The 21392-nt window shown below is 44.0% G+C and overlaps 1 protein-coding gene across 9 annotated transcripts in view; it reads left to right on the top strand.

Moving 5' to 3' along the window:
- UBP1 (upstream binding protein 1) overlaps positions 1 to 21392 on the top strand; it is a 54360-nt gene that overhangs the window by 29278 nt on the left and 3690 nt on the right. For 4 of the 9 annotated variants that reach the window (XM_064590455.1, XM_064590451.1, XM_064590464.1 and 1 more), the window contains 13 exons: positions 2067 to 2172; positions 2625 to 2731; positions 4479 to 4631; positions 4733 to 4843; positions 5290 to 5397; positions 10968 to 11071; positions 13142 to 13196; positions 13857 to 13950; positions 16801 to 16891; positions 17055 to 17186; positions 17652 to 17767; positions 19889 to 20031; positions 20970 to 21021. In XM_064590455.1, the coding sequence (XP_064446525.1) occupies positions 2067 to 2172; positions 2625 to 2731; positions 4479 to 4631; positions 4733 to 4843; positions 5290 to 5397; positions 10968 to 11071; positions 13142 to 13196; positions 13857 to 13950; positions 16801 to 16891; positions 17055 to 17186; positions 17652 to 17767; positions 19889 to 20031; positions 20970 to 21021 (1372 nt within the window). The remainder of the gene's footprint in view (positions 1 to 2066; positions 2173 to 2624; positions 2732 to 4478; positions 4632 to 4732; positions 4844 to 5289; positions 5398 to 10967; positions 11072 to 13141; positions 13197 to 13856; positions 13951 to 16800; positions 16892 to 17054; positions 17187 to 17651; positions 17768 to 19888; positions 20032 to 20969; positions 21022 to 21392) is intronic. The other 5 variants (XM_054504519.2, XM_045904102.3, XM_054504520.2 and 2 more) reach the window with 3 other exon arrangements.

The following is a 21392-nucleotide window of genomic DNA, read 5'->3' as shown; positions in this document are numbered from 1 at the left end:
CCCTTTATCTGTTGCTGGGTGTCTGAGTTCATGACTTTTTCCCTTCCAATTTCATTTAAGTTTTCTTTTATATATTGCCACTTCTTAACTATGGTTCTTTCATATTCCTTACTGAACTATCTTAGTCTGACCTCCTAGAATGGCGTTTAGTAAAGCTCTCAAATCTGGTACTTACATTCTCATGCTATTTTCATCTGAATTTGTGGATTCAGTTAAATACGGAAGAATCAAAATCATGTCATTTCTCTGCTGCACTTTATTCTGAGTTCAGCGTGTTGGTGAGTGACCCAGGGGCTGCCCCCAGCCCGTGTACCTTCAATGTGAGGCTTTGCTGCCTGCAGGCGGTGGCGTGAAGTGGGTGTAGTGGACCGCCTGGGCAGGCCCTGTGCATGCGGGTGCAGGTGGGGAAGGCAGATGGGCTTGAATCAGAGCAGCGACCATGCCTTTGTAGATTTCTACTTTGGTCCTGACGACTGACTTGGCCTCTTTGTAAATGACAGTTGACCCTTGAACAACACAGAACGATGTGGGTCCATTTACAGGCAGATTTTTTTCAGTAAATACAGTACAGTACTCTAAATGTATTTTCTCTTACGATTTTCTTTGTAACTGTTTCCTTTTCTCTAGCTTACTTTAAGAAAGCAGTATATAATATATATAACATATAAAATATATGTTCCTCGGCTGTTGTTATCTGTAAAGTGTCTAGTCAACAGTAGGCTATTAAGTACTTAAGTTTGGGGGGGGTTCAACGCCACTAAGCCCCATGTTGTCAAGGGTCAGCTGTGTTTCAAATTAAAATATGGCTACTTTGGGGCGCCTGGGTGGCTCAATCGGTTGGGCATCTGCCTTCAGCTCAGGTCATAATTCCGGGGTCCAGGGATCGAGCCCCACATTGGGCTCCCTGCTTGCAGGGAGCCTGCTTCTCCCTGCTCTGCTCTCTCTCGCTCTCTCTCTCTCAAATAAATAAATAAAATCTTTAAAAAATAAATATGGCTACTTTTAAATAGTTTGCTTCAAAATTTATCTGCTATGGGCAGTACCTGGTGGGTAGGGAAGACAGGGGCACTAAAGTAATATTTATATGTATTGGTAACAAATTATTTCCTATTTATACCAGAGCATCTACTGGAAATATGAATATCTTATTGCATTATGGGAAAGTTATCAAAAATGTGTCACAAACACGAATTCGTGCAAATGTGGTATCTGAAGGCATTTGGATGACCTGTTTTCCTGTTCTTGGAATGAAACAATACTTGGCACTCCAAACCTGTGGGAGGCAAAGGAGGGATGGGTGGAGAGCAGAGAACTGGCCCAGAGTTTGTGGAGTAAAGTCTTACCTAGGAACCATAGTGTTTGGATCAAGTTTACCTGTGGGTTGGTGTTTTTTTTTTTTCCCCCCCTTGCTTACCTCAGATAACCTCTTACAAATGAAATAGTAGAGAATTACTTTTGCATATGTGGTGGTTTTTTTTGTTTTTGTTTTTGTTTTTGCTGGATCTTATTTTGCAGATCCCCCCACCTATTCCTTGACTATCTCTTTATTTTTTAATTTCATTGAAGTATAATTAACATGCAGTGTTATATTAGTTTCAGGTATACAATATAATGATTCAGCATTTCTGTATATTAGTATTCATCCTTGATGATCTTTAAAGAAGTTCATTTATTAACTTATTTTAAATGAACAGTTTTACCATTGTACCTGGGTTTCTCTGTTTCTGTTTATACTACTCTTTGACTTTAGTAATTCCTGTCTGCATCCGATGTTTTCTTCATAGAAATAGAATTCTTGCTCACTGATTTTATGGGCGTGTACCTTAATTTTGAATTGCAATATCAGATTGTAAATAAAAATTTTACCTAAGTAATCATTTTATTTGTGCCTTTTATTTGAGTTATTCAGATACTCCAAGAACAAAGCAGTTCACTTAGAAAATGTGTAGAGCAGAATTTTTTTTGGTATGCTCTTCTATTATGGATTAATGAGTAAGAAGTGAAAATGCTTCTGGATTTTAGCTGGACCAGTTTAAAAGTACTCATTTTCCCCACTTGTTCCGTAGAGCATCATAAGAGTTGTATTCCATGACAGACGGCTACAATATACAGAGCATCAGCAACTTGAAGGCTGGAAGTGGAATCGTCCAGGAGACAGACTTCTCGATTTAGGTACAAGTGGCTGTCAGAAGACTCTGGAGAGATTCAGGCACTTGTTTAGCTGTGCGTGGTGGGTAGGGAAGGCACCGTGTATAATTGTATGGAGAGAGTTTTGGTGTTAGCAGATCCGGTGTGCCTTGAGTTGTTCTATAGTTTAGAAATGAAGTGGTTTTTTAGCTCTAAAAGAACCTGAGCCAGGAATTTGGAGTTTTGAAATAATTTATTTAATTCTCAGTTGGCACCATCCATTGTATGTTGAATAAAATGAAATAGAAACCATGGTGGGAGAAAGTCTGATCGCATTGGGTGGGTTTCGATGTTAGCATCGCTGACCGGGAAAACGCTGACGGAAAAGGTTCTGCATGGAGGTGAAATAATTGCATGTGAACATAATTATAGTAAGTTGTAAGCTTTTTAATTATTTGTAGTGGATGAGTTTCTATGTAACTCTTTTTAAAATACAGATATTCCAATGTCTGTGGGAATAATTGACACAAGGACAAATCCAAGCCAGTTAAATGCGGTTGAATTTCTGTGGGACCCTGCAAAGCGCACATCTGCTTTCATTCAGGTTTGGAGTTTTTGCATTATTAGTATACTTGCCTAGTCATTTAAAAGGCCATGGATGAGATTAAATTCTTGACACATGATGTTACCTTTTTTTTTTTTTTCTAAAGATTTTATTTATTTATTCATGAGAGAGAGAGAGGCAGAGGGAGAAGCAGGCTCCCCGTGGAGCAGGGAGCCCGATGCGGGACTCGATCCCAGGACCCCGGGATCATGACCTGAGCTGAAGGCAGATGCTTAACCGACTGAGCCACCCAGGCGTCCCATGATGTTATACCTTCTTTAAATGCTTATTTGTAAGCTATCTTGTAATGTCTTCTATTTTATATATATTTTAATTACATATATACTGTTAAATTGGAGTTAATTTACTAAATCTGTCATTTATAGGCTAACATATACAAAGACAATCGGATATGTAAAGCATTATACAGACGTTAACTTTTAACATGGTTAGTGACAGTAATCAAAACTTCTGTTTTTCATAAGATGCATTTCTCTTGAATAAAAGCTGTTTAAAAGGGTAGGATTGGGGCGCCTGGCTGGCTTAGTCAGTAGAACATATGAATCTTGGTCTCGGGGTCGTAAGTTCAAGCTCCACATTGGGCGTAGAGTTTACTTAAAAAAATAAAGTAGAATAAAAGGGTGGGATTGAAAAAAAGTACAGTTTTAAGATTTTCTCTCTAGCATAATTTAAAGACATTTCTAATACTGAAAATTTCAAACCCCACAAAAGAAAGAGAATAATAATGATGAATCTTCCATGTACCCATCACCTGGCTTCACAGTTATTTAGTAGTTTCCTCTGTTTTCGTTATTGATGGAATACTTTAAAGCAACTCCCAGGCATCTCACTTCACCCATAAATCCTCAGTTTGTATCTCTAAGAGTTTTTTTTAGAAGTATTAATGTATATTCAGTATATTAATGTATATTTGTAAGTGGTGGAATTAAAACTGAGTAATGTTTATGTGGAAAGGGAGATTGCTTAATTGCTGATCAACCTAAGTAGTCTCTGATTTGTATGAACTGTAAAGAATATTTGTTTACTTATGTATTTATTTTTTAAGAATCTTTACTATTTTGTGTTTTTTGTGGTTTACCAAATACTGTCTCCTGCTAACGAATAGTCACTAGGGACACGGTTCATGTTAGTTGACGTTGTGCTGGTGCCAGGAGAGGGGCGGAAGTGGTGGGAGATGAGCGTTGTCCTCGGTGAACTTTGAAGGTTGACAGCAGAGTTCAGATTGATATGGGCACGGTGAGTCGTGGCCATGCCTCCAGGCCCCTAGGTAGTCTCATAAGTGTGTGTAGGCACAGCAGGAGCCTGATGGGCTGGCTAGAGTCCAGGTGGTGACAGAAGAGGGCAGGCGACAGAAGCTCTCGGCAGTTAGGGGTCGGTTGCTGTGCACTGAGCCACGTGCAAGGCCAAGGACGCTGGGGCTGAGAGCATCATTTGGTCCAGAGTGTGGAGGTAGGAGACGTCCACGTGACCCGAACAAGTCCTGTGTGAGAGGAGAGGCATTGGACTGGGGAAGAGCTCATTGCCAGAAAGCTCAGAAAGGCCCAGTTGGATTTATGAAAGGAAAGCCACGCAGAGGAATTCATGACAGCTGTCTGGCTAATATGCAGGAGTTCGTTTGGAAGGATCCTGAATTTATGGCTGTGGCAGAACACCTGAGAAGGAGCCAAATTGAAGGAGACTCAGTGGGCGGTACTTTGAGTCCCTTTCAGCTTGAGTTCTTTTCCAGGTGCACTGCATCAGCACAGAGTTTACTCCCCGGAAGCATGGAGGTGAGAAGGGGGTGCCTTTTAGGATTCAGGTTGACACCTTTAAGCAGAATGAGAACGGAGAGTACACGGATCATCTCCACTCGGCTAGCTGCCAAATCAAAGTGTTTAAGGTAAGCGATAGAAACGAGGCTTTTAGTAACTAAGGCCCAGTTTTGCTTGTAAATTGTCCATCTTCAACCTGATGGATGAGATCATCTATTTTGTTTTTAAGCCTAAAGGTGCAGACAGGAAACAAAAAACGGACCGAGAGAAGATGGAGAAGAGAACGGCTCACGAGAAAGAAAAGTACCAGCCATCCTACGACACCACTATCCTCACCGAGGTAATGCACAGTAGCGTTTCGGTTTCTGAGGCGAAGCAGCTGTTTGCGTATTAGCACTCTCTCTAGGAGGGGTTTTGCTACAAAGGGGTTGGGGAAGATTGGGTGGTAGATTGACATAATATTCTTTGTGAAATTTGCGGGGGATAGATTTTATTTAAATTTGGGGATTTTAATAGATTAGTTTCCTGGGTGGGGTCTTGAATGAAGATGCTGAAATCCCAATCTGGTCTCGGAAACAGACCTTACAAACCTTGAAGTTGTCAAGAAATTAAGTCGGGGCCTAGAATGTCTGATTTTTGTCACTGCTGGGGTTTTGCATTTTCTTTAACTTTGAATCCTGCTAGTCATACATTTGTTTAATTGGACTGCAGAGACATAAAACAGGGTATTAGATCTTTCTTTGTATAATGAAAAGACATTGATCCCAATCTTTGGTGTTTGTCCAGATGAGGCTTGAGCCTATAATTGAAGATGCAGTTGAACATGAGCAGAAAAAGTCCAGCAAGCGGACTTTGCCAGCAGACTACGGTGATTCTCTGGCAAAGCGAGGCAGTGTAAGGGACTTCTGCTTCTCTTTTCATTGTGCAAGAAACCTTGTGCAGTGTTAGATATAGGATCAACTTCCGCCGAAAAGTAAAGCCAAATTTGTTTTTGATGTCCTTGTCTTGATTTAATTTGCTTTTGTTTAGACTTCCTGCTTTCTGTTTGTTCCTCACTGAGGAAAATTTCCTAAATCTAACACTTTAAAACAAAGTTAACCATATTGGGTGGTTTTGGAGGGAAAAACGACACTCAGAAATGTGTTCCCTCCCTGTCTCCTCCCCCTCCTCCCTCCCTCCCTCTCTCTCCTCTGCACACACACTTCCTTCAAGAGCACTGAAATTAATTGAAAATACTTTCTTTAGTAAAATAGTTATCATTTTTGTGTAATTAAAAAAGGTTTTGCTTTCTCATGTTTTATAACTGTTAAGAAACTTTCATGGATTTTTAGAGAAATGATGGCAGCAAGCTTGACATTAACATGCAATACTTTGTGTCACATTTCCCTGCATGTAGTATAAGAATGTGCGTCTGTGCTTTTAAAAGCCCATTTGGCGGCACTGGTAAAAAGAAATCTTTGCATCGGTGTTTCCTCTTGGCTCCTGCATCGTGATCTTCTGCTTCAGGCCAGAATAGCGCACCTTGCTACCCTCGGACCCAACATGCAGTCAAGGGGTTTGGCTTTGTCAGCTTCAGTGCAGCAGATCCTTATTTTATGACCCAGTTCTTTATCGAACGGTCCACAAAGGTTCATCCTGTTCTTTAAACTTAGATCACCATGTACCCGCAGTTATTAATGTAAACACAGAGCATTCTCTAATTTTTAAAAGTAACTGTCATCATATGTATCAGTCACTACTCTCTCCATCTCATTGCAGTGTTTGTACTGTCAAGGTGCCAAACATGGGATTTTCACGCTCACACATGTATATAATTCTCTGTGCTATGAAAGTCACAGGCACTATCACAAGAACCTCATTTCCAAATTAAAGCATTGCGTGACGATATTTTAGTGCTTCTTTATGCAATAACCCTGAAAATGTAGTCGTCTGGATGGATGGGGAGCACACATGATGCATTTTCTTTAACTGGGCTTTTTGGATTTGGGTCAGAGTTTGTATGGAACAACTGTATGCTCCTTCCCTGGAATGCCCCCCTCCAGTTTTATGTTTTTAATCCTCTATCTCATTTCCCAGCTGAAGACTCACAAATAGTTCTCCGTAAACTTTTCTGGGGAGATCCTGTAACTCAAGTCACTTTTCCCTTCTTGTTGGAAACTATTTAGTTAAAAGGAATGAGTTCTGATAATTCATAAATTAAAGAAATCTGTTATAGCCCAGAGCTAATCTGGAGATGGTAGAATTGTTGGTAAATTATTAATAATTCTTAACTCAAGTCTAAAGTATGCAAAACGTCAGCAGTTCACTGGCCTGGGATTTCACATCTTCCTAGAGTGTGTTTCTTGCTGCCCTGGGCTGTGTTTGGTTGGGTTAAGCTACTTCAAGGGGGTGGTTAGAGCTACTCTTTGAAACCTGTTTAAAAAAGCAAGGTACAGATTAATCCCTTAAAAAAAGTCCGCAGCATTTCCTATATTTCTGCAAGTGCCTACAAAGAAAGGCCAGCATTTCTCATAGTTGTTGGATAGTGACAGTTGGCTTTCATTAGGAAGGGAGGTCAGGCTCACCTGTTAAAAGGTGTTGTGTGAACCGGTCCCACACTGAACAGAGGCCCTACTGTTGGTTCTGAAGAGCTGCCACCCAGCAAACCCTTTAATGCATCTGGGGGTCTTGGTCTCTGAGCTGTATTTTACTGGCTCACATCGGGACTGCCAATATCTACAGTCTAAGGTGGGTCAGCATTTTCCAGGCTGCTGGGGGCGGGGCTTTGTTCACGGTACACCAAAACTGTGCCCACGCAAATCCAAGCCAGGTAGTGCTGGAGGCATCATGAATTACAGACTCTGCTCAGGACCAGAGGCAGTCTAGCACTGTTTACCTTTCCAGACAGGGAGGCAGGACAAGGTAGAAGAAACATCGTGCAAGTCTTCCTCCGTGTGCCCTTGCCCTCCTGGCTTGAGACTGGGAGAGGAGCCCGTAAGACATGTGCAGGCGGGCTGCAGTGTGGCAAGCAGCCTGGCCATTTGAGACCCTGCCACCCATTATTCCCGAAAAGCCGAGGCCTCCCAACAGGACAGTTTTCTCCAAACACTGGTTTCCTGGTGTTCAGTGAGTCTGGCTTCCTATTTATTGGGCAAGTTTTAGATGTCAGCTATTAATTAGCAATCCTGCTTTTCTCCTGTTAAAGGAATTGAGGTATGTAAAAATGAAATAGTTGTGTTTATGGAGGTTCTGCACATTTGGTGTCCCCACCATCTTACTGTGCTAACTTGAAGCTGTTGATGGCTTCACGTCCTCAGACAGTGGGCAGTGATGAACAGCAGGTGTGGGGAGGCTTGATACTAAAAGGTTCACCTTACTTAGATGTGCATGTTAGGCTCTATCGTAGTATTTTGTATCTGGGGAGGATGGTGTAGCAGGAAAATCATCTTCCACATAGTGGAGCTGATCATGAGCATGTGACAGCCAGAAGTTATTAGATCTGCCAGTCGGGTTCCTCAGACTGCACGAGCAGCAGAGGTACTACTTTGTAAGATGAGAGAAACGAGGCCCTAGTTTAAAAGGAGGGGGCACTGTTGTGTGTAAAAGGGTGTTTAGAGTGAAATTGGTGTGCATGCAGTGAGTTCAGCGGTGCTGTCCAGCTAGATTCGATTGCTTTTTTGAAACTTGGTAGTAATTGAAACAGTAAGTCTGTAGTAGTCACTTTTCCAGTTTTTGAGGGGATACATAATGAGTGGTTGTAAAGAATGTTAAGAGCCTGGGATTTCTATTTTATTTTCCTTCTGTCCATACTTCTGATGGGTGTCAGATATGTTGTAAGCACCTATAACCGTTGGGGAGACTAGTTTCTGCCCTCAGTGCTTCACAGTCTCTTACCTCCTTCTACATGCAAAAGAATTTTGAAAAAGTATATACTCCCTTGCACGTTTTCAGGTTAACAGGAAAGTTTTCATTATAAATTTCATCATCATCATGCAAAAGAATTTTGAGAAAGTATATACTCCCTTGCACATGTTCAGGTTAACAGGAAAGTTTTCATCATAAGTTGCAAAGAAGACAATTTTCTGGCACCATAAATATTTGTGTTATAATTTAAGAGAAAGCTATTACACTACTTTTGGAAGTGTATTCATAGCAATTTGACACCCAGTATCTTTCATTTCAAAAGTTCATGATGAAGCTCTTAAGTCTGAAATTTTATCCCACTCTTCCTTCTTGATCTGTTTTCTCCTCCACTCCCCATAAATAATTTAATCCCAGTATGACGTACTTTTATGCCTGAAAATCTTTTTTTTGAATTTTGATTTATTTGAGAGAGAGAGAGCGCGCGCACACGGGAGAGCAGGGTAAGGGGGCAGAGGGAGAGAGAGGGAGAGAAGCAGACTCCCCGCTGAGCTCAGACCCTGACATGGGGCTCAGTCTCACGACACTGAGATCATGACCTGAGCTGAAACCAGGAGTCAGATGCACAACTGACTGAACCACTTAGGTGCCCCTGCCTGAAAATCTTTAAATGATCACCCTAATTACTTCTTTATGACATACTTACAGAAACTGAGATTTAAAATTTCCTCTGACCATAAGGCTTGTAAGTCAGTTGAGAACTCTGTGACCGTTGTGGGGCTTGAACTCATGACCCCGAGATCAAGAGTCACATGTTCTACTGACTGAGCCAGCCAGGCACCCCGAGAAATTGAAAACTACTTAATGATTAGTACCAATTTATCAAAACAACAAATCATATACATTTTGATGAATAGTTAATTGTAAACATAGAAATGTTATTGGAAATATATCATGAAGAATGAGACAGGGTAGAATGCAACCAAATTCTAGATTTTTTTTTATAGATAAGAGAAACTTCGTTTAGATGTGCTTATTTTTCTTTGAGCAGTGTCATTCAGGTCTTGAAATTCCTTTTGAGTTATCTGCACAAAAGCCCAGTGACCTATTTTTGTATGAACAGGTAGATTATTTCAGTACGTGTCAGTTGACACCAGGTCTCCTGAAGTTTCTGAAGGCAAGGAATTGAAAACTGCCTGACATACAGAAGAATTGTTTTATTTTTTAAAATTTTTAAATTTATTATTAAAGATTTTATTTATTTGTTTGACAGAGTGTGCGCACAAGCAGGGGGAGCGGCAGGGAGAGGGAGAAGTAGTGGGCCCCCCGCTGAGCAGAGAGCCCCATGTGGGGCTCGATCCTAGGCTCCTGGGATCATCACTTGAGCCAAAGGTAGACACTTAACTGACTGAGCCACCCAGGTGCCACCAGAAGAATTGTTTTAGAGTCATGTACTTTTTTTTTTTTTAAGATTTTATTTATTTGTCAGAGGAGAGAGAGAGCACAAGCAGGGGGAGTGGCAGACAGAGGGAGAAGCAGGCTCCCTGCTGAGCAAGAGTTGGACACGGGGCTCGATCCCAGGACCCTGGGATCATGACCTGAGCCGAAGACAGACGCTTAACGACTGAGCCACCCAGGGGCCCCAAGAGTCATATACTTTTTTATTTATCCTAATATCTTTGAATGGTCTTTTGCTTGGTTTGGGGGAGGGTCTTCTATCCCCCGTCCATGGTGAGGTATAATGACTTTTTGTGTAAAATGGGAGAATAATGATGCTGAAGGGGGCCTTGGAACCGAGGACGTCCTGACATGGACTCATTCTAGATGGAATATCAGGGAGTGAGATGGACTTGCTCCATACGTAGCTCAGGTTTAAAGACTTGTACTTGGCTGCCCTGGCCTGCTCAGCCTGCTCAGCATGCTTTTGACTTCAGCTTTTTCACCTCTCCTGATTGTAATAGTCAGTGCATCTCTTTGTATCTTTGCTCTATCTTTGGTCAGAATGGGACCCGGGTTGGAAAAATGCCCTAGATCACCATGCCCCTTCCAGAAACTATAAATACTAAACATGTGTAGACAGGTAGAGAGACATGGGCAGCACGGTACCTGTTGATGTGTGTTGATGCTAGGCCTGCTTCACCTTGCTTGGGGATTATTAATTTTAGAGGAATCAAGGAAGCAAGTGGGTACTGGCCAGGCTGCTCCTTGGGCAAGAGGGCAGAGGAGCGCTAGGGGGACAGAGCCCCTGTCACTGTAGGTGTCAGATGTCGCTTGTGAATCCATTCTTGCCTCTGCTGTTCTAAACCTTGATAGGTACCTGCTGCAGAGCTGATAAACAGGGAAGTGGAAGTTCTTGGAGAAGTATATGTTAAAAATGCCTGCATACATTTTGCTGCTCTCATCACTCAGGTCTTCCCTGAGATGAATCCGTGTATAGATGCAGGTGGCAGGGAAAGCCACACAGAAGTAAATTTGATACGTTTCTGTGAGGTTGCTTGATGAGTGTCAGGTGTCTTGTGTTTTATAACTTCGCATTTGGCCAGACTAGAGAGTGACTTACAAAAATATTTCTTCCATACACTTCTAAAAGCCTCCCGTTAATTTATTTTTGTTTCTATCCTTAGTGTTCTCCATGGCCCGATACCCCCACAGCCTACGTGAATAGCAGCCCTTCCACAGCGCCCGCCTTCACGTCCCCACAGCAGGGCACCTGCAGCGTCCCCGACAGGTACCGCTTCGTGCCGTCGCTCACCCGGGGCTGGCCATGCCGTGCTCCTTCATTGCCGTCCCTCTCACTTGCCAACATCCTCTTTTGTATATATATCTGAGGTGTATGGTCATGGGAGCTAGCCGCCTCAGTTTCAGAGGAGAACTGTCTTTTCTTTGCTTGCCAGCCTTTTTGCTCTTAGCCCTTCATGCCTCACACATTCACAGCCGTAGAAATTGTAGAAAAGGGGGCGTTTTCAAGCTGCATTCTTTGAGAGAGAAAAAGAACATGAGTGGAGTTCATGGATAGAGAAGGACTGTGAGTTATTAAGGTGAAACTTGACTTGGATGTGTTCAGATTGCATTTATTATAAAGAACGTTTGTCTTCAGTGCGCACCGTATCAAACAAGAGCTGTTTCCTGCCCTGTTTTTTCTGCCTCACAGTATACACACTGTTTACTTATTTATTTATTTATTATGGTAAGTTTTTAAACTTAAAGGAAAGGCTTTTAATTTCTAAAACTTTACTGTGGTTTTAGAAATGGGGATGGTGGACTTGTTCTATTTTATTCTCTGGCTGTGATTGGCATCTGTGAACCCTGCAGGCTCTGGGTGGGGGCAGGGGACGGTGTCACAGGGGTCCTGCAGGTGCCACATGGTACCCCGGGGTTGGGGGGGGCCTTGCCTTCCTGGGGCTCTGCTGAAGAGTTGATTCCGAGCAGGTCAGATCAGAAGTTTCTCGCTGGGAAGGAAAGTTACACAAGACTGCTGAGGGAAAGGTTCTCCTCCTTACACTCGGGCCCACGCCGACAGCAGGTCTGTCTCGGTCAGCTCTGGCTGCTATGACGGAACACCAGACCAGGGCCTTAGAGACAACAGAAACTTGTTTCTTGCAGTTGTGGAACTGGAAGTGTGAGGTCCGGGTGGTTCCGGCGAGGGCCCTCTGGGTTGCAGGTGCCACCCGGGTCCTCCCGTGGTGGAGCAGAGGCCCTTGTGATCTTGCCTTCCTGGTCATCTCTCAGGGGTCCCACCTTCTCACGCTGTCATGCCGGGGGGGGTGAGTTTGGTCAATGTAAGCATTTTGAAGGAACACAAATATCCAGTCTGTAACAGGGTCTGATAAGAACACAAACAAAAACATGCTTTTCCTTGCAGAGATGAGTAGATTGGCAGGCAGCTCATCTTGTAGATCTTTGTGCTTTTCGAGGAGGAACACACTCTTGGACTGTGCGTCGGAGAGACCAGGGAGTGGCATGTCCCCATGTGGGGGCCGTTTTAGTCTCAGCCCAGTCCGAGTCATCTTGGGCCACAGTCATGACTTCGGAGGCTGGCTCTGGGCTCCCACACTGCTGGCTGATCGCGCAGTTCCCGGGAGCCGCGCACCTTGCGCTGGCCAGGACCTGTGCTCTCTGCTCTGCAGGTGACGCACACCTTCCCTGTCTGCATGGGCCCAGAGGGGCAGTCACCAGTCAGCATTGGAACTTACGTAATTGAAGTACAGGCGCTGAGGAAGGGGTCTGAGCCCTGGACCAGGAAGGCACCACACTCCCTGTCTTCATTTTCGTTTGACCTTAAAAACTCAGAGAGAGTGGCACACCTTTGTTCCTTTTGCTTCCCTGAGTTTCTCTCTCTTTACTCATGGGTAAATATTAATTAAAGGGGTATCATTCTCCATTTTTACTTAGGACCATTTCTTGGAGCTCCTTATTTTATTAAAGTGTGTGTGTATGTGTGTGTATTTTGCAGTTACTTTTAACTCTTTATCTTAATTTCTCATATCTTTTTCCTTACTAAAATGAGTGAGTATCCTTCAATTTCCTGGCACCCCTGGAAATAATTGGAATCCTTTTGTTTCCTAAAACTTGAAGTTCTTACTAGAACTGCTGGAGGAGGAGGCACCAGTTAAACCGCCTCCTGTCAGTTTCATCATACTCCCTGACCAGTGGTGCCAACATTCTTAATTGCAAATCTGCATGCTCTGTTCTACAATATTAGATTAAATTTACCCAGTTTAATACCCTTTAATGTCTTGATTTAAGTGTGTGTGTGTGTGTGTAATAATTCTCCTTTCTTTCCTTCCGTTCTCCCCAGCAATTCTTCTTCCCCAAACCATCAGGGAGATGGAGTTTCACAGGCCTCCATTGAAGTAAGTGTTTTCATCCTGAAGCTGTCCAGTGCTCTAAGGGGTCTGCGTTTTTTTTGTTTTTTTTTTTTAAGATTTTATTTATTTGACAGAGAGCACAAATAGGCAGAGAGGCAGGCAGAGGGAGAGGGAGAAGCAGGCTCTCCACTGAGAAGGGAGCCCGATGCAGGGCTCGATCCCAGGACCCTGGGATCATGACCTGAGCTGAAGGCAGCTGCTTAACTGACGGAGCCACCCAGGCGCCCCTGCAATTTTTTTTTTTTTTTAAGGTTTTATTTATTTATTTGACAGACAAAGAGAGGCATAAGCAGGAGGAGTGGCAGGCAGAGGGAGAAGCAGGCTCCCCGCTGAGCAGGGGGCCCGATGCGGGACTCGATCCCAGGACCCTGGGATCATGACCTGAGCCGAGGGCAGTCGCCCAACCAACTGAGCTGCCCAGGGGCCTGCGTTTTAAGGCTCTTAGAGGGGCTTGAGGCATTATTTGGGTCTTTGAGTAGTCAGACCTGTCCTCCTCTTGGGTGTTTTTTTTTTTTTTTTACTTTAACCTTGGAGGAGTTCTGTGTTTTGTTTAAGTGTTGTTCTTTATAACATGCCAGTGACTTGGGGGTTTTTTGGTAAGTTTGAATAGTTTCTTCTGTTTGTGTTCATTTTCTTTGTTAATAGCAACTTCAGCCTTCAGCCACGATCCAGGAAACACAACAATGGCTGCTCAAAAACAGATTCTCTTCCTACACAAGACTGTTTTCCAATTTTTCAGGTATGTTTTGTGTGTGTGCATCTTTGTGTACATGTGTCTTTTGTACTTGTTTCTGTACTTTTATTAACCTTAATTTAAAACACTTTTTTGAAGTAATGATGGATTCATACCCAGTTTCATCTAGTGACATCCTGCATACCTCTTGTACCAGGAAACTGACATCAGTACAATCTCCCAAAACCAGTTTCATGTGCCTTCATTTTTGTACAAGTGTATAGAGTTCTGTGCAATTTTTCTCATTTTATTAACTTCATTTTGAAGTAATTTTTGCCTATCTTTTGCAAAGTTAATACAGAGGTGTTCTATGTACCCTTCACTCAGTTTCTCATATAATCGTAGTATGATCTCAAAACTAGGAAATAGACATTGGTGCAATGTGTGTATATAGTTCTGTGTCATTTTATCACATGTATGGATTCGTGAAACCACTACCGAAATTAAGATACAGAATTACAGCATCACCACAAGGATTTCCCTTATGCTTCCCTGCCCCTCCCCCATTCATACCTGTTCCCTGGCAACCATTAATCTGTTTTCTGTCTCTTGGATTTATCATTTCGAGAATGTTGTATATAATTGGAATCACATAGTATGTGACCTTTTGAGATTGGCTTTTTTTTCTGCTCAGCCTAATGCCCTGGAGTCTATCCAAGTGATTACATATAGTAATAGTTCCTCTTTATTGTTGTGTAGTAGTATGTGATATGAATCTACTCAGGTATGATTTTTGTATACTTAAACTTTTAAGTTTTTCTTACAGAGTTAGCTAAGGGAGTATGTTGGTTTTTTTTTTTTTTTAAGATACTATTTATTTATATGGGGGGAAGAGAGAGAGAGCATGCATGCACAAGTTGGGGAAGGGGCAGAGGCAGAGAATATCCTAGCAGACTCCCTCTGGGTGTGGAGCCTGATGCGGGGCTTGATCTCACGACCCGTGAGATCAGAACCTGAATCAAAACCAAGAGTTGGACACTTAACCAACTGAGCTGCCCAGGCGCCGCTGTTGATGGAATATTAAAAGGGACCAAGCAGAGCTTCTCCAGGTGGTGCTCTCTGTTTAGAGAGACAGTGATAGATAGACCACGTGGGGCGGGGGCAGCATTTCCCAAGTGTATTTGGCCCTGGGACCCTTTCCCTAACATAGCCTGGCTAAACACCTCCCGAGAAATTGCTGGGCCACACTAAACTGGTAGTGAGCTTGCCTTGCCCATGATGCTGTGGGGCCAGGGAAGTGCAGTACTGGCAAGCCTTCGAAGAGGACAGAACTGCGTGCACACGCCTGGCCTAGGGGAAAGCTTGATTGCACAAAGAACGTGGTTTCCTATTCCGTCAGCCATTTATTGCGATGTTGTGCAGTGAGTAGTCATTCCCTGTGTAGCTCTTTGTCTCTTTAAAATTAAAGTACTGCATGAAAGTCTTGCTGGCTTGTAGCCACATTTTTATATGACTATATTTTTATCTGTGAAAAATTGGAAATTTAAAAATTTCATTGTGTGGGGAAGATGCATCTTGAACCTTCATAGGGAGGACACATGAATGAAGAGCAGAGCACATACAAAAAGCTCCGGCAGTGGGAACCGAGGGAGGTCCTGTTAGATGAATCCATGTTTCTGTCTGGAGAAGTTTAAGCTCTTTTCACTGTGAGCAGCACTCCCATGGGTTGGCCTCCTGCATTTTCCTCACCGAGGAGCTTCCCAGCAGAACCGGAAGGAGAGGGTGAGGCTGCTGGCTCGGAGCCTCTGGGCACTCACCTTCAGAAAAGGCTGTGCGCACGAGCGTCTGTCCAGTTCTTTGTGCAGGTTGAGGGGATGCACACACCCATTCCTGGCCACAGCTGTGGGCCCCAGGAGAGACCGGGGCCAGCCAGTCTTTGCTTCCCTGGCTCTGAAAAACAACTCCTTTAGTGTTCGTGCCTCATGGGGGTGGGCTTCTCTGGTCTTTATTTCTTTTACAAGCTAGAAGTTAACCAGGCTCTCCCCTTCAGGCCTTCAAAAATAGAAAGACAACCCCATTATCTTGTTACATACCTAAGCAGCAGGTACTTATTACATGAAAGTCATGCCTTAATCCCAGAGGTCATCTTAATTGTACCAATAAACTACATCTTGAGTGTTAATAGAGGGAAAAAAGAGATTACGGACACATTCAAACATAAAAAGTAGGAGAGTATGAACTTCCCTGTAACCACCCCCAGCCTTTGGTCGGTTTTGCTCTCTTCTCTCTCCCGCTTTTCTATTCTATTTTAAAGCAAATCCTAGATACCGTGTCATTTACGCTGGCGATCTGTGGGGGAAAATCCTTTCGTAGGATTTTCGCTTTCGTACTAGAACTGGCTGCTGACAGTTACGCTGCAGAATGTTGGCAAGTGTAAAGAGGCCTAGTCCTAACTTAGCCACCAGCTTGGGCGGGTCCCCAAAACGCTAGACTTCCACTTCCTCTTTTTGTAAAATAAAACATTATTATTGTGATCTCAAGGTTAATTATCTGGGGTCAGAGTCCTGTTTATCCACAAAACCACCAGCCAGCCAAAACAAGGTGGGCGGTGAGGTCGTGTGCGGGGAACAGACAGGCCTGTGGGCCCCGCGCATCTGTCTGATTGACCTGCCTCTGCGCTTCTGAGCCCCTCCTTCGTACAGGGCACGGAAGTGCCAGCATTGTATTTACTTGTTTGCTTTCTCCGTGGGGCAGGGAGTGTGTGCACGCGCTCGTGTTTGTGTCGAGTGTGCACGCAGGAGACCATGGTGGTTTTGAGGGACAGCTCACTGTGTGAAGGCAGACGCTGTAAGGCAGCCAGTCCTGCTTGTTCTTTTTCCATCTCTTTGAAAAGAATCTCTTTTTGCTGTTCTCCAGGTGCCGACTTACTAAAACTGACAAAGGAGGATTTAGTACAAATTTGTGGTGCAGCCGATGGAATTCGGCTCTATAATTCCCTGAAGTCCAGGTAAAATACTGATAGGAACTGTTTGCTTGAGCTGAGGACGTGCCTTTGCGTGGGGAGTTTGGGCAGAACGTGGCCGCGCTAGGTTGGCGGTTGGCGCACGTGCGCGCTGTGGGGCGTGGGCGGCATTGCGCTCACAAGAAGACTGTTTTGTGTGCACCCTCAGGGCGGGCCCAGGTATGATGCAGGCACTGATGAGGGCAGAGGTAGACTGTAAGGCTGTAGAAATGCACATGGGCAGGACTGATTTCTTGAAGACGACTGGGTTTGTTGCCAAGAAAACAAACTTCTCATTTAGGTGAGCGATACAGAATCTGTGGCTTTCAAGGTCATATGACTAATACTAAACAGTTGTTAAAAATGTAAACTTCTGATTGTGAATGAAAATGATGGGATTGTAAACTCTTCGGGCTTTTAAGATGCATTTACTATCGTTGCTATTTCTAGACTTGTGGCGTGAGAATTCCATTAAAATTGAATCTTATTAACTTTAAATTGCTGACTTAATCTTGAAACTTAAATTTACCAGCATCTGACAGACCATCTCAATGGTTTAGAGTCTGGATCATCAGATTAGACCACCTGTGATAGTTGGTGTGAGGTGTGTGTTTTTATATTTTTACTAGTCATTTATTTCGTGTAATGAACTAATACCGTAAAGTCTGCGTAAGGAAATAGAACCTAGAGTCCTGTAGTTGGCATCTGTACCTGCTGCGGGGCGGCGTTCTCCCGCCGGCTCACACGGGGCGTCTTCTGATTGCAGGTCAGTTAGGCCCCGCTTAACCATCTACGTCTGCCAGGAGCAGCCAAGCAGCCCACCCCTGCAGGGCCAGCAGCCGGCCGGCGGCGGAGGCGACAGTGGCGGTGGGACGCCTTACGGTGGGTCCAGAGCGCACCTCGGACAGCGAGGCAGAAACAGGAAGGCTGGGTGGGAGTGCAGACCGCATGGGGTTGGGCAGTGGTCCTGGGGCCAAGGCCTCCCCAGAGAGGAAGCGAGCTGCCTTTCTCTGTTCTCGCCGCCACTCTCCAAGTCTCCTTGCTGGAAAGAAGAGCTAACAAGCAAAAGCCCAGCTCAAGTGCTTTTTGGAGTTTTGCTGGCTTCTATTCCCCCCCACAAACCTCAGATTTACTGAAATGATGAGTATAACATTGGTAGCATGGCAAGAAAGCAGGAGGGTTTTTCTTTTTTTTTTTTTTCCTTTCCATTTTACTGACTGGGGGGAGAAACATAAACTGTCACATGTGGAGAGATTCATGTGCGTCCCAGCACCAGGTGCACGGACTTGTGTCTGACGTGCAGCCGGCCAGTGCTGTGAGCTGTGTGCTGAGCACTCCACGCCAGTAGCCATCCTTCTCAGCCTACGGATTCTCCTTACTTGTATAATAGAGCGTTGGCTGAGGGCAGAAACAGACCCTGGCCCTTCTCTCCTCTGAATATGGCCCTTAAAAACAAAAGCAATTACACCTTTTAAAGGATGTGTTTTCTTATTTGTAAGGTTGGGTGCGTGGTAATACCTTCCCTCTTCCCTCTTCCCATATTCTGAAACAAAATAAGGGCAACACACTCAGAATTTTCCAGAGAGAAGTGTGTTATGGAATTCACAGAGGCGATCATTTACCCTAATTTTGGGTAGAGCTCCGAGAATCACTTGGTGTTCGAAAAATCCAAAAGAAAGCATCACTCTTGTGAGCCTTTCCACTTGGTGTCATTTTGACTTTAAAAGCTGTGAATTTGAAGACTAAAGATACAGAGGCTTAGCTTGAAACGGTAACATTCTAAAGGAGCTCTCCAGTATCACCAGGATCTTGTATATCATTTCCATCTATGCGGTCAGGCCTGTTGGACTGGGGAACGTGTTTGTGGAGGAGAGTGGGAAATGTTGGCCAACTTAGCCCTAGATCAGGGGTTTTCTAAGTTTCGGCAAACTTCCCTAAAAGGCCAAGTAGGAAATGCCTCTTTGTGGACTCGGGGGGCTCTTTCCCACCAGCCCTGCCATTGCGGCGCCAGAACCAGCCCAGACCAGATATAGTGATGGGTGCGGCTGCGTTCTGATACAGTTCTGTTGGGAAAGAACGAGTGAGAGCAGGGCTGGGCTCACACAGGCTGTAGTTTGGGGACTCCGCTCTAGATCAGCTCTGTGTCTCCCCTTAATTGTAGTTCCACATCCGAAGCTTTCCATAATGTGTAATTAGCAGAGGTTTCCGTTATTGTAAGCACACAAGAAACCCCAGTTTGGGGAAGCCAAGTTCTAGCACTGATGCTCTGCTCGCTGGCTGGCTGGCTTAGGCCGTAACTGAGCAGGACCTACAAGAGCCGTGCTCGCTGCAGATGCACTGGCAGCAGATGGCGGCTGCTGCAGAGTTAAAGGTTCCAGAAACCCGGGCCCCTGGCTGGACTGCACTGCAGCTTGTGGGAAGCAACAGTAGGTGCCACTGTCCACGTCCTTAGCTTTTTATGCTGTGTCTTCTACACCGTGTTCCATTTACTCTCGGGGGGATTCCTTGGGATACATTCCCCATAGTAGGATTACTGAATCAAGAACAGAGTTCTTTTTATATATCACTAGAAACACATGATGTTTGAAAACTGCTTTCTTCAGCTATAATTTATATACCATAAAATCCTTCCACTGTAAGTGTCCAGTTCCAAGACAGTTTAGTCACTTGAGAGTTTTGCAGCCATTACCACCATCGGGTTTTAGTAGTCCCATTACTCCAGAAAGGCCCCTGTGCCCATTTGCAGTTAATTCCTGTTTGTTTTTTAAGAAAAATTAAAACCTCAGATCCTTCTGTACAGATATTAGTGTTAATGTTTATTAAATTGTACGTGTGGTATAATTTATTATTATTTCAGTAGGTGGTAAGGGAGGAAAGAAATAACTAGTTCCCATTTTTAATTTTTATATATTTTTTAGTACTTTGAAAGGGGTGATCTTCTTAGAGATGACATGGAAAACAGATCAAAGATTACTGCTAAAATACTCTTATTTTTTATTTCAGTGTATCATGCAATCTACTTGGAAGAAATGGTTGCTTCAGAAGTTGCTCGAAAACTTGCATTGGTGTTTAATATTCCTTTCCACCAGATTAACCAGGTCTACAGACAGGGGCCCACTGGTATTCACATTCTTGTTAGTGATCAGGTAACGTGAACTGGCCGTGCCATTGCTTCTCCCTTCCACGCTGGCCTTTATTTTCTGTCACTGAAGAACTCTGGAAAAATTCTGTGATCTCTTGTGCAAGTACTCCTGAGAATCAGTTTTAAAGAGCTGGGGTCAAATTTGTAAGAATCTAAAACCAGGAGTTTCGGGTATCCTGGTGATACAAGGGATATAAACCCAGACCTATGGCTTGGCCCCCTCTGCCCTCCACCCTCCCTTAAACACTCACTGGGGGCTCCGGGGTTAGTGGGGCTTTGGCCAGGTTTATGTAGGGGGGTCTTTGGATGTGTTTTCGTTTTCTTTCCTATTTGATGACTGATCTTTATTTAAAAAAATTTTTGTTTTTAAAGATTTTATTTAGTAGAGAAAGCACGAGTGGTGGGGGGGGGGGGGGGCAAAGGGAGAGGGAGAAGCGGGCTTCCCGCTGAGCAGGGAGCCTGATGTGGACTCAATCCCAAGACCCTGGGATCATGACCTGAGCCGAAGGCAGACGCTTAACCGACTGAGCCACGCAGGCGCTCCTGATGGCTGGTTTTTAAAAACATTAAGGTTATTGTTCCCCCAGTGTTCCGCGACAAGCAGGTAATAATAGAAGACCGCTAAGACCGTGACTCTTTTGAGAGTTGTTATTCACAGGGCCTGTCGGGGAAAGCTCCCAGTGGGTCAGGTGGGTTGTAGGGCTGTCTCAGGGACCGGGCACGGGCAGGCCTCGCCAGCACGAGGCCCCGCCAGTGCAGCAGGTGGAAACGTTTACTACCTTACGCTGCCTTCATCAGTTACCGTTTCGACCACCGAGTTCTGTATTTGTGCAACAGTATATAGATGATGACATTTTCCTGGAGCTGCCAATTCTATTCTTTTCTGATCAGCTCAGAAAAAACAGTTGGATCTTAATTGTGTTATCTGCTTTATCCTTCTAGATGGTTCAGAACTTTCAAGATGAGAGTTGTTTTTTATTCTTCACAGTAAAAGGTACTTTGCATGAGTGCATGTGTCTTGAAATGCTGAAATCATGAAAGATGATGTGTGCCTGTAATCAGTAGTCATCTTGTGTGTTTACTTTTGAAAATGCTGGCTTTACTAGTTTTAAGAGTTTGAAAAATGAATCGAGAATATTCCTAGTGGTTAATAAACTAGCAAATAAGAGGAGTCAGTCCTAGATTATTGGGAAAAAATACTCAATTCAGCCACCATTTTCCTGAACACCTTTCAGACAGCTTTTGGTGCTAGAAAGGTCTTGAACAGAACACTCCGTGGAACTCCTAGCGGGGAAAGCAAACCAGAATTAGCCACCAAGTGCATACAATTACAAAATCTTTTAAGTGCTGTGAAGGAGTGGGAAA

This window comes from Mirounga angustirostris, unplaced genomic scaffold (assembly GCF_029215605.1).
Source record: "Mirounga angustirostris isolate CCGP_5_RB_7025 unplaced genomic scaffold, mMirAng1.0.hap1 SCAF_1, whole genome shotgun sequence".
Taxonomy (NCBI): Eukaryota; Metazoa; Chordata; class Mammalia; order Carnivora; family Phocidae; genus Mirounga; species Mirounga angustirostris.
This window is presented reverse-complemented; position numbering and strand designations above follow the sequence as displayed.